The sequence below is a fragment of the Ochotona princeps genome, chromosome 31 (assembly GCF_030435755.1).
Source record: "Ochotona princeps isolate mOchPri1 chromosome 31, mOchPri1.hap1, whole genome shotgun sequence".
Taxonomy (NCBI): Eukaryota; Metazoa; Chordata; class Mammalia; order Lagomorpha; family Ochotonidae; genus Ochotona; species Ochotona princeps.
Window position 1 is genome coordinate 11,012,060 of NC_080862.1, and position 16,205 is coordinate 11,028,264.

General features: G+C 42.4%; 1 protein-coding gene across 1 annotated transcript in view; it reads left to right on the forward strand.

Moving 5' to 3' along the window:
* The window catches only part of LOC101518722 (histone-arginine methyltransferase CARM1-like), a 108,841-nt gene that overhangs the window by 60,985 nt on the left and 31,651 nt on the right, over positions 1-16,205 (forward strand). The window contains exon 6 of the mRNA XM_058657307.1: positions 12,511-12,688. Coding sequence (XP_058513290.1) covers positions 12,511-12,688 — 178 coding nt within the window. The remainder of the gene's footprint in view (positions 1-12,510; positions 12,689-16,205) is intronic.

The window sequence follows — 16,205 nt, forward strand, 5'->3', positions numbered from 1 at the left end:
CAGTTATACTTGCTGACAAATTAATTTAATTTTTAATGTCTCCAGGCTTTAGTCATTTTTTTACTATAACAATTTTGCTATGGTAGGGAAATCTCAAGAATAACTTATATGGTTTGGAGAAATTTTCAGGAGAACCTAATTGAGTAATATGCAACTTGAGATGCTTCGAAAAGTTGTGAAAGTTTGTCTTCATTCCTAAAATGACAAGTTGTCTTAGAAGCCCAATTCCTTTTCATTGTACACTCTACATACTGGGGGAAATATCTGTTAATGTTATTTGGTGTGAATCTATATTTCTAGTAAGTTTTCAGGATCATTTTGAAAAAATTCAGCTGTTGATCAAAACGAGCTAAGGAGAACGTCCATTTCTGCAGTAAATGGATGCCTCAGCATCTAAAGGGAGGCAGATAAAGCTTTATGTAAGAAGAAAGTGGGTCAGTAGAACATATCAATTTTGTTTTCCCATCTTACCTGGGGGCTCCCCCAGATTGTGGTTGATGATAATATCTGGAGACGATGTTGTTTTACCACACTGAGGAAATGTCTAGAGGCCCAAGGTGCAACTAAGCCCCTTGGAATGCCTAGGATAGTCTCTCAGACAGGCCTGAAAGGTCAGCACGGCCACAGTAAGAAACCTGCCTGCTGCTGTGGGTGGCTTGAGAGCAAGAACTGTCTACGCAGTGCCCTCCCCGCTGCACCTGGTGCACCTGGTGCAAAGCACGTTTCTGCTGAGCAAATGCAGAAAGGAGAACACAGCAAAGCATTTACTAGAATCTGGTAAATGGTGTCACCATTCCTACAGTAAGTTCATGTTTGTTGAGCCAGGCACCATGCCACTTTCTGTGGCCATAACAGTGAGCAGGACGTCCTGTGTCCTGATGTCTGTTCAACTTGCCTTCAGTGTGTTAGGAAAGTGTCCTAGAACAAGAGACAGGGAGCAAAATCACAGCCAAAACTGAGTTGATTCACGACAAATTCAGAGAGGTGGCCAGCCACTAAAGTGCAGACAGAAAAGTCACATGACAGAGGCCCAGCTCTCAGCAGACTGAGCCTTTTATAATTTTTAGGCTCTCAGGATATTCTGAGGTGGTGGGAGAGTTTAAAGAAATGGGGATGTGGGCTGGAGCTAGAAGAGCTTTTCAAAAGCATTGTCAACCTTGCTAAGTCTTGCCACCTCCTGAACATTGGGAAGGAGATGCCAAACTGATGTATTGACACTCAGTGTGAAAGTCCCCAGGGGGAGACTGCATGTGGGAGCCAGGCTTGCGTCCCTGCCCTGTCAGAATGGACAATGGTATTAGGGTTTGCCCTGAGACTGTGGATTTTTGTTGTCATTGTGTGTGTGTGTGTGTGTGTGTGTGTTCTCACATGGTCTGGCAAAGTTAGAGTTTCAGTTTGCTAGAAGTAGCCTGGTATAGTAAGTAAGAATTGTGCAATCTGAAACCAACCAACTGAACTTGATATTAGGATTGTACATAACGTATTATCAGAATAGGCAGGGATCTCCTACCCTATAGGAAAGCTCTGAGCTTTAGCAGCCGAAGCAGTAACTTATTTTTTTTTTTTTTTGCTCAAATACATGTTTATGGCTGGGGCTTAACTTTGTGGACTATAGAAAGTCCAGTACCCAAGTGTGATGTGAATTGAAACAGCCTGTGTGCAGAGGATCGGAAAATAGCTTGATTTCCTTGACTTCAAAAGGCAGTCTAGTTTTTTTATAATTGATCAGACAGGCCTTTGGTTGCAAATCATAAAAGGGAAATTCTTGTTAGCTTAAGAGAAAAGAAAATGGATTGGATTACATAATCTGGCAGCATGGAAGTTAGCAATTCAAATTAGGTATTCTCTCTTGCTTGCTCTCTGTGACTCACCCACCCACCCCCATCACCCTCTTTCCAGCCTTCCATTTCATTATGTTGGAGTCATCCCTTTGTTTTAGACAACCTATGTGTACATGGAGGGGACAATTACTATGGCCCTGAATGGCATCCTTTTGAAACCAAATCCCTATAATACAAAGGCTCATCCCTGATCCATGCCCTTCCTCCTATCCCCTGGTGTGTCTGCCTGCTCTTTATCAAAAGGCATTCACGGATTTAAACTGGTCAATCAGGTGACTTCAGGAGCTTCTAATCTTGGGATTCAGGAGTCATTTGTTCCTTTATCGATAAGAACCTTCATGGCCAGGACTGAAAAGCTTCTTCTGGGGACAATTCTAGAGAAAATGAAAGTTGATTCAGGTAACCCCTGGGCAGTGTGGATGGAGGCCACCTGATAATTGTAAATTTCCTGAAGATCATGTTATCACTGACCAATCAAAGAAAACGTCAGGAGCTTCACTGACCAACCATACACTGCACACACATGCGCCTTTCAGCCCCAATTTCTCTCTGTAAGAACCCTCACCTCTAATTCCTCAGGAGCCCTGGGAATTCAGCCATAGCCTGCCAGCTCCTTGTTAAGTACTTTCTCCCACCACCCGATGTCAGTGATTGGTTTTCTGTGTGTAGGGTGAGCAGGCCCAGTTTGGGGTTTTTTACAACAATGCCTCCAACCAGTTTGGGGGGACGGTTTCAGCAACACTTTCAGGTCCGTCACTCAGAAAAAGAATCATCTTTTCCTCCAGGTACACACACACACACACACACACACACACACACACCCCACCTGATGAGGGACACTCATCACCTGTTCCACTGATGACTGGCAGAGAAGCAGAAGTACTGAGAGTACTTGAACTTGGTGCCCCTTCCCATTGCTATGACTGGGGCAAACGAAGGTGGCTGAGATGGGCAGCCTTCACCACACCATATCGTCAGAATACGGGAGCAGCAATTTGGCAGGATTTCCTAAGGAACATTCTGCGTGGGTGAAATTGACCAAGGGATCAAACGCATCCTACCGGATGCTAAACAAACCAAAGCAGGCAAAAGCCTTTTATAAACGACGAAGCGTTGTCTAAATGCTAATTGCTGTTATTATTCCTTTCACGTTGAATAAAAAGCCACATTATTTACCGGGGTAAACGGACGCTGGTGGCAGACAACTATTGTTCCACACACGTAGCTGGGTGAAAGGGTAGCTGCAGTAAATAGAAAAGAGGTTACTAGCAAATTGGCTAAGGCGATGACAAGAACGGCTTAGCATTGAACTTAAAAAGAGATGCTCGCTACTTGGGAACGAGATCACATCAGCAGAACGAGTCCACAGGTACAATGCGAACAATTCTGCACTGTGTGTTTCTGAGTGCTATTGTATCCGAAGAGCAGGGCCATGGAGGAGATTGTGAAAGAATGAAACGCTGTGCCCCAACCCGTTCCAAACATGCGGATTATGTTAAGGCAGGAGCAGGACAAATCGGCTGCATTTTCTACTCTCCCCTCCACCCGTACCCTGACAGCCAGTTTTTTATGCTTACTGAATGATGTGTAATTTAGCTCATGTGCTCCGGACAGCACACCCTTGCATGGCAGCTGTGCACAGTTTGTTTGAAAGGGCTTTCACAGCCAGGCCAAAGGCAGGAAGCACACTGGCACGGTAACTTGATGAATGGACCCCTTGGGAAAGAAACGCCTTGCTAATGAAGTCACCCAAGAAATCTTCATGAATCCTGGGAAGCCCAGCGGCTTGCCTGTGCGAGTGTAGCCAAAATACTGAAGAAAATGATCCTGTTGAAGGTAAATAGGACCTCAAGATAGGCCTTATTTTTATAAATCTGTCTCCAGGCACTTCTGCTGGTTGTCTTCCCCATGCACGGCCACATTGGCATGTGTGCATGCACACACGCACACACACACACGTGTACAGGTGGGTCTATCATGGTTGAGAACCGCTCCTGCCTCCAGCTCTCATGCCTCCTGCCTTTCCAAACAAAGCAGGGGAAAAGAAATGCTTGTCACCTGCCTTGATTGATTCATCAACTGGGTCACTGGTGTGGTAATGAATTTGACCTTTTCAATCATCATTGCATGCTTAAGCCTTGAACTTTAGCTGTGGCAGGTGGTGGCTTCTGAGGAAAGGTGTGTGTGTGTGGGGTGTGTGTGTGTGTGGGGGGGGGTGTGTAGGGGGCAAGGAAGACTGGAATCATCCACACTTAGCTCTCCTGTGAAAACAGGCCGGAAGGCAACACTGAGAGGAGGGGACATTAGATAGATCCCTCTCCTTGAGTTCCCCACTTGTCATGCAGTTGGTTGGCTGAGTGCTTTGTCCCAGAACTGGATATTGATCTTTTACTTACTTCTAGAAATCAGAGCTGTCGCAGCAATCAGGATTCACTGACAACTCCCCAACCCCTTCCCTTTGCGCGGTCATGTCTGTGTTAGTTTGCTGAGGCTACCATAACAAAGTATCGTAGACAAGATGGCTTAACACAAGTTTTTCTCCTGTTTCCGAAGCAGCAGAAAGCCCCAGCTCTGGGCATTTAGCAAAATTGATCTCTTCCAAGCCCTGTCTTCTTGGCCTGTGGGAAGCCATCTTTCCTTAGGTCTTGACAGGGTTTTTCCTCTGACCTAGCCTGTGTCCTAATCTGAACTTCTTAGAAGGCCATGGTTAGGGCCCCGTGGCGTGGCTTAGCAGCTAAAGTCCTCGCCTTGAATGCCCCGGGATCCCATATATGGGTGCCGGTTCTAATCCCGGCAGCTCCACTTCCCATCCAGTTCCCTGCTTCTTGTGGCCTGGGAAAGCAGTCAAGGACAGCCCAAGGTGTTTGGACCCTGCACCCTTGTGGGAGATCCGGAAGAGGTTCCTGGCTCCTGGCTTCAGATCGGCACAGCACCAGCCATTGCACTCACTTGGGGAATGAATCATCGGAATCCTCGCTGTCTCTCCTCCTCTCTGTATATCTGACTTTGTAATAAAAATAAATAAATATTTTTCAAAAAAGAAGGCCATGGTCACATTGGCTTACCACTAATCCTAGCTCCTTTAAGTTAATTACCATGTTAATGGCTCTATATCTAAGTATGTGAGGATACTTCCAAAAGTTCGAGAGATTTAAGAAAAGTCTACTTTGGTGTTAAAAACATTGAAATCCTTGTGTTTTTTTTTTTTTTCGTAGTACATATTGCCCATGGATTTTTGAAAGATCCCTTGTAGTCACATTTAGACTGAAGGATAGGAATTCAGCATAGGAAATCTGTGGGAAACGGCTCAAGCCACATTTGCCTTCCTCCCTCCCCGAGGCTGGTGGACTGCACAGGGCCCTCCCCTCGCCGTCTGCCCCAGGTCCAAGATGTCAGACACAGGAAACCAGAAGGAGGAAGTATAGAACTACAGATCCCCTCCCCAACAATCAACAACAACAACATCAAGAAGTCTACCAAAATAAGAAGTGGGAAAATTGGGCAGGCTTGACATGGCACTCAAGCTTAGATATAAAGGAATCAGAAAGGCAGAGAAAAAGAAAATAACATAAGCCCCCCAAAGCATCAAAAGAGCCGTCTGGGGCAACAGAGCATTAGACCCTAGCCATGTCTGCCGTGTGATGTCCATACCGTGAGAACCGGACACCAAGCATGTGTTAACACATCCTCACCAGACACAATTCCTTCCCATGTCTAAGGACAAGGATTACTTGTGTCATTGTTAGTCCTACTTCTAAAACCAAATGGGTGAATGGCTAATGTAAGAATATGCTAGGTAGGCTCTTCATTAACATTTCTACTCAATTTTAAACATGTACTTTCATTTCATTTGAAAGATGGACGGACAGAGAAGCGGGGATCTTTTACCTGCTGATCTACTTTCCAGATGCCTACAACAGCTAGGGCGCTGAATCAAGCCAAAGTCAGGAGTCCAAAACCAACTCTGGGTTCTCACATGGATTCTAAGGATCCAAGTGGTTGAACCATACCTTACTGACTTTCAAGGTGTGCATTAGCACTAACGCAGGTGAGGAAGAGCCTGGATCTGAATCAGACACTCCAATATGGCACGCTAGCATCCAAGCAGGGGCTTACCCACTGCTCACCACCTGCCTCTCTGCCGATTTCCAAGTCTTGTGTAATTAAACGTTCCTCCCCCCACCCCAAAATACCCAAGTTGTATCTTTTTTTTTTTTTTTTTTTTTTTGGCCATCCCATGGGGAAATGTAAGTCATATCCCAGAAGATCCTTTCACCCAGTTACCTTGCCTACAACTGCCATCCAGTGGAGGGAGCGAGGGAAGGAGGGAGGGAGCGAGGGAGAGAGAGGAGAGAGAGAGGATAAGGCAAGACATGATCTTATTTTCTCTTGCAAGTATCCCAGTGTGTTGGTAATGACTTTGCAGTATAAAATGGAAAATTGAATTCTGTGTGCTGCCATGTCTCCCTTGGTGAGATAATTAGCGAATACTTACTGAATGCCTTCCATGAGCCAAATGCTCTGTGGGGTGAGCAAGGTGGACATGTACCTGCTGTCAGCTACTTACTGTATGCGGGAGTGGGGAGGACTTGCTTCCCAATGAAAGCCATATGATGTGACCAGTATTATGCTCAAACATCACCCACTATGTGTGTGTGCACACAATCTGGGAATTACTTCTAAGGAAATTACATATTAGTGTTTACTGCTACCTTCCTAATTCTTGATTTTCCTTTTTTAATATTTTATTTATTTTTATTGGAAAGACGGATATACAGAGGAAGAGAGACAGAGAGGAAGATCTTCCATACAATGATTCACTCCCCAGGCGGCCACAATGGCTGGAGCTGAGCCAAGCCAAAGCCAGGAGCCAGGAACTTCTTCCGGTCTCCCACGCGTTTGCAGGGTCCCAAAGCTTTGGGCCATCCTGGACTGCTTTCCCAGGCCACAAGCAGGGAGCTGGATGGGAAGTGGAGCAGCTGGGACACAAACTGGTGCCCACAGGGGATCCCAGCACATGCAAGACGAGGATTTTAGCCACTAGGCTATTGCACAGTGCCCAGCAATATTAACATTCTGACAAGAAGTCATCATGCAAATTAAATGAAGAACTAAACCTACACTCAAAATAGTTATGCTCAGAGAGTGTTTATGCATAAGTGTCTTGGTAAGAGTTGGTTATTCCTTCTTTAGACATTATAATACCATATGATTCTCACTTCCAGTGAACAAGTACTCACATTTAAGAAAAATGCTCATTTATTTGAAAGGCAGAGCAAAGTGTGGGTGTGGAGAGAGGGATGGAGCGAGCGAAAGAGAGAGAATCTTCCATCTGCTGTTCACTTCCCAAATGGCTACAATGGCCAGGGCTGGGTCAGAGACCCTAGTCAGGAACCTGGAACCCCAGTTAAGTCTCCCACAAAGGTGGCAGGGGTCCAAGCTCTTGGGCCATCTTTGCTGACTTTCCTACACGCATTAGCAGAGAAAAATTCTGTATATCCTCCCCTCAAAATCCTTTGAATCTCAGTCTGGGCGTGAAATTCTAACTTCAAGATCATTCTCCCATAGAATTTGACTCATTGCTGACTGATGTGATGTGAGACAAATGACGTTTTCTTTTTTTCAATTCTAGTACGGTTCTTGTCCATTCAAGCCTAATCTACATATATTTAATTTTGCGTGATGGAAGGATTTTCTCTAGCTCTCTGGTTATCTGATTTTCCATGACATGTCTAGATGCAGAGTGAGTAACATTTTCCTCTCTACTGCAACCACAGGAGACAGTATCAATTTAAAAACTAGTATCCTTCTTGGCTTCTGGAAATATCTTTCTTGATTATTACATTATTGGCAGTTTCAGCAACTGAATTATGTCCCGGTAATCATACTCTTAGTTTTATAGATGGTCTGTGGCCATAGCTTGGCTGTTGATCATTTGCGGAGTGAATCAGCACATGGAAGATTCATTCATTCTCTTTTTCTCTTCTTTTCCCTTTCCTTCCCTTCCCTCCCTCGCTCTCTCTCCCCATCACTCTCCATGCCTACCTCCATCTCTCTCTCCCTCCCTCCTTTTCTCCCTTCCCCTCTTTCCCCATTCTATCTCCTTCTTTTCCCTCCCTGTCATGCTGCCTTTCAAATAAATAATAAATGCATCTTTGTTGAAAAAGAGAAAATAAAAAGGTTGAAAGGGTATTTTCTGTTTATATTTGTTCGTGTCCAACTTTTCCTTACCTGCCATTTGTTTTATTCCCATGTTTGGAATTCCTGGGTTCCACGTTTTTGATCGATGAGTGAGGAACTTGGTAGCTTAATGTAACTGGCCTAGACCCAACTGGTCTCTCCATGAACAGGGAAAGCTGACCAAAGCCATTGCCTGCAATGAGAGGTCATGTTCACAGGTGAGTTTGCCTGTCAAGTAGCTAACAGGTAGCTGAGAGACTTTTTCACCTTCACTCCCGACAAAATCTGAGTTCTGTTCTTGGGACCGTAACTTAGCTTGGTGTGCTGCTAGAGTGTTCTTCCCTTGGTATCTGAAGCTGGAACCCACACACAGTTAGGCACAGGTTCTCCACTGTTCTTTCTGGCTGCATTGTCCACACTAGGCTCTCGCCTAAGGGAAACATAAAGACACCATGCTGGGAACTTTAGCCTCGCACTGCTACTGATCCAAAGTTGGGAGCCCATGTGACAGTCCTGGTGCCTGCTTCTGCTTTGCCCTTTGCTCACTCACGGGTCGGGCTCTTCTTCCATATCTCCTTCCCGGAGAATCTCCTTGACTTCTGGTATTTGGGAACTGAAAATTGTGTGAACTGTGACCTTCATCAGTCCAATATAGTCTTTTATTAGTCTGCTGGAGTCCCATCAAATGTTCTGAGACCTCAGAGTTCCTGTTACTGTGTGCATTCTTTTGGCTTTTTATTAGTTCCGGTACCTCTATAGAACCTCAAGAAACAGGAAAGATAGTTTGTTTTGATCTCAGCTTTTACTAGTTTTTCTTTTAAGTTACTTTTCTGCTTTTAGAAGAACAATATGTTATAATGAAGAAATTAAGAAATTTAGGTTTTAACAAAGATGATTTTAAACCATCTGGAATAATTACTTCTAATATTTTGTGAACAGCAAACCAGAAATTTTCTATGCATACGTACAGAGAAAGAGCTGGAGAAAAAAATACTTCTGGGAGATTGAAATAATATGATCTGCAACTCTAAATTAAAACTATTAAGTCAAATTTAATTAAATTTAACCAGGAAAATAAACAAGATTTAAAAGGAAATTTTTAAACTTGAAATAAATGATTTTTGACTGAAATATAAATTACTTCCTGAAGTAGTCCTCAAGTTATGGAAAATAACAAATTTTAATCATTCTATTTTTTTTCTACATTGCAATAAAAATGTACTCCTGAAGAACAGAGGAAATCATCAACATTCTTTATAGATTCTCCCTTCTTTTGCAATCGCTGATTTTATATCATAAGCATAAAATGTAATTCTGATTGAAATATAACCAACTATAACCAAATTTCACGCAGGTTTTTGTTTGAACCATTTGCTTTGTAACTAATTCTAACCATTGTTCTTTTCTCGTATCTTTTTATCACAAGTTTTCTTTTTTACATTTTAGGTTCATCTCATAATTTTGTGGGGCTTTCTCCCACCCCGAACTGATATGTTTGATGGTTTTGAGGGGGATTTCTGTGTGCTGTATCCAGGGAGTTCCGTCATGCTGAGCATGTCTGTGTACTGTCTTCGTATGTGAATGTTATCTTCCCTGGATTTAATCTTCTAGATAGTGTCCTGTTGACTTTGTAGAGTGAATGCCATTATGCAGGAGTTTAACACAAGCCTGACTTTCTTCCCATTTTTAGGTGACTTATTTTTCTGCCTACCGATACAATAAATCCCTTATTCTTTAAAATCTTCATCAGAGTGTATTTGTATGTTATTATTAATGTAGGAAATGTTCCTATGACCTTGGATGTGTTATATTTTTTTTCCTTTCACTGATTAAATTTTTCAACTCATGGAAACATTTTTTAAAATATATCATTGAAAATTTTGCTATTATACCTTTCTGTACTTCTGAGATATTTTCTTTATTGCTGCTTTCTTATCGATGTTTAGTTTCTGTTAGCTTCCTGCTAGCACAAACCAGTTGATTACATTTTTGAAGTCTGCATTCAGGATGGGTATTGTGTATAGTGGGTTAAGCTGCTGCTTGGTGTACGCACAATCCCTTTCCAAATGCTGTTTTGGGTCCTGGCTATGCATTCCTGATGCAGCTGCTCCTTTGTCCCTGTGCCCCCTTCCCTCCCCTGCCCCCCAGCCAAGGAGCAGATCTCCACCCCTGGCCTGGGCCAGCTTTGGCTGTTGTTAGCACTTGGGGAGTGGACCAGCAAATGAATGGTCCTTTTGTGTCTGTCTGTCTGTCTCTCTCTCTCTCTCTCTGTTTTCTATGCCTTTCAAATCAAAGAAAAATAAATTTAAAAATTTTAAATTCCTATGTGTTGCTCCCAGATTTCACGCTTGTTCCTTCCTTGAAAAAATTACCAACATCTTGACTTTTATTTTCTGTGTGAGTGAAGTTTTGCTAATATAAAAAGAATAGATTCACACTACACCAAGGTCTTTTTTGCTTTTTATTTGTTGAATTCTTTAATGGGCATGAAGCCCTTGACTATCATGTAAATTAAAATTATGTTTTATGTTATCTCAAAAGTGAGGGAGAAAAGGTGGGAGAAGAGGAGGAAAAAGTGATTAAATGCTTACAATTGTACTACTGAACTATATTGAAGCTGCTAAAAACTTTTTAAAAAGTTAATTTAAAAAACTCTGCCAAGGAATCAGAGTCAAAGAACACTTTTTCATTATTTTCTAGAGAGTGATACGTAGAAGGTAATTATATAACCAGTGAGGGGAAAAAAACTATAAATCAATCAGATAAGTTGGGATGTCTTTGATTTAAGCAAGCCAACAGTTTTCTTTACTGCTGAAATTTCTCAAAGCCATGAATATGCTAATAGACTCTGAACATTTGGTAAGAGGGATCTATTTTATAAAGTAATTCCAAAATTCTTTGATCATAAGACCATTATCTTCATGAACTCCTGGAACATGCGATGGGGAGTTTTTCTTTCTTCTAACTCTACAATGTCAGAACTGGAGAATGTCTTCCAGTCCCTCCAGTTTGAAGCCCTGATTTAGTGAAGGAGAGGAATAAAAACAGAGAGGATATGAATGACTTGCGTGAGTCCCACAGTGTTTAGGAGAGAAAGGAAGAGCTAGAATCCCTGTCCTCAGATTGTTGATGTTGTGCTGTTTGAAACTGGTCAGAAAAAACATGAAGACACAAGATGCAAGGTCCCGCCCACACAGTTCTGTTAGCACACTCGCGGGCGTGGTGTGTGCCCTTCCTTATCAGCGAGCGTAATAAGGTACAGGATTCTTTCTACGAACATCAGATCGCCCATCCAATAGCTCATACGGTCCTCGCGTTGAACCCTGATGGTATCAGTTCTCGCTTGGGGGAGGTTCATGTGTCTAGGATTATTCTTTCTAAACTCAGTGTTGGTGTCTACCTCACAGTTATGTGAATATCTTATCATATGGATCTAGCCAGCAAAACTAAAAAGAAAGTCCCCATTCAATCTCAGTGCTAAGTCACGGAGACTGTGACAAAATTTGATGCACTGATTTCTACGTGTAATCTCACACACCAGAATTAGAATGTTGAAAGGGACTGAAATTTAGAAAGGTCACAACCTTCCTGGCAGGCAGTGGGGTACGTGATTTAGAAACCCATTAATGTTTTAGGAGTGTTAACTTTGAAGGAAATAGTAGCAAGTGTCTCCCCACATTGAGTTACAGTCTTATTAGTGCACTTGCTATTGTAAGAAATTTGAAATAACTTGAGTGTCCAAGAGTAAGGAGATTGGTTCAGCGAGTCAAGGTACATGTATGAAATACTATGTATACATCTACTGCAGTTATACTGGTGAGGCGTGTATAAAATAGAGACTCTCAGTATCTCAGGTGTTGAGATATTAAGACCATGAATATTCATGGCAATTAGGATGTGACATAGCCGAAATCCCCAGCTCAAATGCCTTAAAGTGTCAGCAGCCTTTTCTTTTACTCAAGGAGACTATGAAATGATTGGTCTTTCAAGGATGCCAAAACGCAAACAATATTCAGAAAACTACTCTCATATTTAGAAAAAATACATGAAAAAGATGTATCTGTATATACGCATGTTCAACCTACACAGAGATGCGTGTGTCGATTTATACTCATACTCAGATTATGCATACAGGATAATTCAGAGAGTTCATGGAAATGGAGCTAGAAGTTACACTTATGGTGGCACAAAAATTTTAATTCATAACTAATTTCCTATGTATGTGTGAGTTCTAGAAAACTACAACATCAGAACATTGAACTGATTGCTTCTGTATGGCGGGATAGGAGGTATGCTTGTGTTTCTTCCCTGAATCTTCAAACACACAATATTTGCGCATTGAAAAAAAAAATTTTTTTTCTGTAGAAGTTTTTGTAGAAAATTATTGACTTCTTTCTCCTTCCTATCACATTCTCCCCCCCAGTTATGGAGCTAATTTTTCATCAGATACTGAATAACAGCACTGCTCCCACTTTTTGTTGTTTTTCAGTTGCTAGTGAGGAATAACCAGCTCTCACACAAGATCATTGTTCTGTCAGGAAAAATCGAAGAAATCTCACTTCCCGAGGAAGTAGATGTGATCATTTCTGAACCAATGGGATACATGCTGTTCAATGAAAGGATGCTGGAGAGCTATCTTCATTCAAAAAAATGGTTAAAAGCGAATGGTAGGTTACCCAATTCCTGACTTAGATGATAGTCTAATTTTTTTTCTCAGAAAAGTTTTCTGTCCTCTTTTTCACATTCAGTCTTGTACAGAAAGGAGAATCAAGCCTTACTCGTGTTTTTGAATTTCTCATTTACTCTTCCACGGTAAACTAGTGGCTCTACAATCATAAGACGCTTCAGTGGTATGTGGGCTGGCCCTAGTTGTATCGTTTTCTTCCTTAATGAATTTGAGCTAGCACTTGACTGCTTAACTTTGGTTTCCTCATCCTTGTGATGGATTATTTCACATCAACTTGAAAGCTCTTTCAAGGGTCAGCCTTCTGGAGTGTGAGAGTCTCTTGGCGACCAGCCTGTTCTTCTGGATGTATTCTTCTCCATATATGCTTCTGTCCTTGTCTCTGAGCAGTGACATACTCAACACAACACTATTATATGATAGTTCTCTGTTTTCTATCCCTTCACTCCGTGTCTTTGGTCACCCATTGCCAGTTTCAGTCCAAAAATCAGAAATGGAAAACTTCCAGAAATACACAATTCTTGGGCCTCAATTGTGTGCCCTTGCCCTGTTCCGTCGTGTCCCAGAATGTGAATCATCCCTTCATTTAGTGTTGCAGGTTCTATTATAGATAGTAGATTGCTATGACTGTCCCATGTTATTTTTATATCTCTTCTGGTGCCTCATCTGTAAGTTACACTTCAGCATAGATATGTGCATGCAGGGAAAATCTTAGTATATTGGCTATGGTTTCAGGCATTGATTGAGAGTCCTGGAACCCATGTGCTGTACGTGTGCTACATGACTATATACACCGAACACTTTGAATAATAACAAAATCCTTGCAAAATCTGAATGATGTTGATTTTCTCCTTATTTTAAGGCTTCATGCTGATTTTTTCAGTTATTTGCATCCTTTCCCAGGGGATGTCTGGCAATACACAGAGGTTTTTGGATGTCACTCTTGGATGGCAGGAAGGGATGCTCTTAAACATTTTTCGCTGCATAGACTACCACCTGCATCCAGTTGTCCAGCCTAAATTGTCAGCAATCTGAGCTTGAGACCCGAGTTAGCCAAGGCCATTAGTATGACCCCCACCCCCGTTCTATGACGGGAAAACAGACTTGTAATGAGAAAACAGCATGGCAGCACACATTCCATCCAGGTCTGTGGGACATAGACACCTGTGCCCTCACTAACTTTCCTCTCTTTCCCAGAGAGTGAATTTAGAGTTTAATTTTAAAGGTACCTGGCCAATCTTTAAAGTTACTTCTCTCTTGAAAATTTTCAGCTCCTCATTCCAAATCCGTTTCCTTTCAAGTGCCAATGTTGTGACTCCATATCTTGCTACTCAGCGAAGATAAACAGCGAACAGTTGGTACCACCTCTGCAAACCAAGTTCCACGCTGTGTGCACAAGCTGAAGATCATGTATGATTTCCTGCACATGTGCAAATCTGAGTTCAGAAATGAACACTGTAAACAAAACCTACTATAAACATAAATGATTAAGCTCACACAAAGCATGAAGTGACTTTTTTTAAAAGTCCATGGAAAATGGAATTCAAACCTAAGTTACTTTGGTGCAAGAAATGCTGAAATGTGTGCATTTGTTACTTCATAAAACACTTTCCCTCTGAACTTTTTGAGGACTGCATTGCAAGGAAATCATGAGTAGTTCTACCATAACAGCTCAGGAGGGACTAAGTGTTGAGGCTCCGTGGATTAAGTCAGCATTGTGATGCCACATCCCATATGGGAGTGTAACTTCAGTTCCTGCCTGGTCCACTTACTTGATCCAGCTTCTTGCCTACACACACCCTGGAAGGCAGTAGATTTATAGCCAAAGTGCTTGGGACTCCATTTGGGAGACCTCCATTTGGGAGACCTCAAGATAGGTTCTAGGCTCCTCCTGGCTACTGCTCTAGCCCTGATTGTTGCTAACATTTGGGAAATGGGCCAGGGGATTTCTGTTCTTCCTACACCTGCCTTTCAAGGAGATGAAAATACATTTTTAAAAAATCCAAAAAAGAGTAAAGGAGCATCCCGGGATTCTTATATTCAGACGACCAAGTTGAGCTGTGGGAGATTACAGTTAAGCAGGAAAGGTGCTTAGAATTCTTAATGTCCCCAGGCAGAATCCTCAGATTATTTTTCCCCCCTCTGGATTTTTCCAGATGTTTAGGCATGATGAGATTTGTAAGCACAGTTCATTAACATGCATCTATTGAGCCCCTCTTAAGTGTAATTTTTAGACATAATATCTGGGCATTTGAAATAGACAAAAAGAATTATATTGCATTATGCATCTTCAAGTGGTCTTGTGGAAATGAATACTGATTTTATTGGTTTTCTAACCTGTGTGTTCCTGAGAGAAGAGTGATTGATGTTTTTTTCTAATTATTTTTATTTTCCACCAAAATAGGAATATGGTTTGAAACACAAAATGACAACAAAAAGGGCCTACCTTTTTAGAAGTCCCTACCTTTCTTGATGTTGTCTCTTCACCCCATTGCTTCCAGATATTTATGCTGGTCCTCAGTGCCTTATCCAAACCCTGTTTCAAAATGCAGGGTCTGCAGAACTTGAGCTGGTGAATGTGATTTTAAACTGTGTATTACTGAATTACTGAATGCCCTGGCAGATCCGAGACAGCATTCTATAATGAAACACATTATAGCTCTGCAGTAACATCTATGAATACTGGTATCAGGAGGGCTAGATAGACCATAAATGGACTCGTGTATGTTTCAATCAGGTTTGGCTATGAAGAGATGTTTCTTTCAATTCACAAAAAGTAATTGTTTGGCTTTGGCACCAGGCTCAGACCGCTGGCTACCCGGTGGCAAGTTCTGTGGTATTGGGGATGTTTAATTGCTGCTAGGTATGTCCATGAATGAGGCCACTGTGCTTGTTGGGGAGGAATCAATCCTGAGGGACTCCCAACGACAGGGTCACTTTACTTGAAGATAAGTGAGGGGACTGAGTCCTGGTGGTTTGCAGAGGGTAGGCTGGACAATCTGTATGGGTCAGATTGACACACCAGCCTACATGTGAGTCCTGTGTAGGACTTGTTACCACCGAACAATGCTGACCACCACATGCAAGCCCATGTGAACGCTAGGGCTGGGGCCTTTCTAGCAGGACTAGATCCTAGGACAGAACAGGGGACAGGTCACATTAGGTAGGGCCATGACACTAACCAGAATGTATGAGAACCAGGTCTGGGGGTAGATTCTGTTGGGGAAGTGTGGGCCAAACCCTGTAGAAATACAAGTCCTATTGGTTAGCTCAAGAGTTGGGGTGGGGATGAGCCGGACAAAGTAGCTCCAACTGTTGGCTAATAGGTGGATTGGTTATGGAAGGGGAAAGATCAGGCAGGGCAGAGCAAACCTTAGCTCACAAGCAAGAACAAAAATCAGGCAGGAGCACAGGCCATGCCAAGACAGGCTGTTAAACCTACTGGTTTGCATAAGCCAGGGATGGAAATAGACTAAGCAGGGCCAGGTCCCATCACCCGC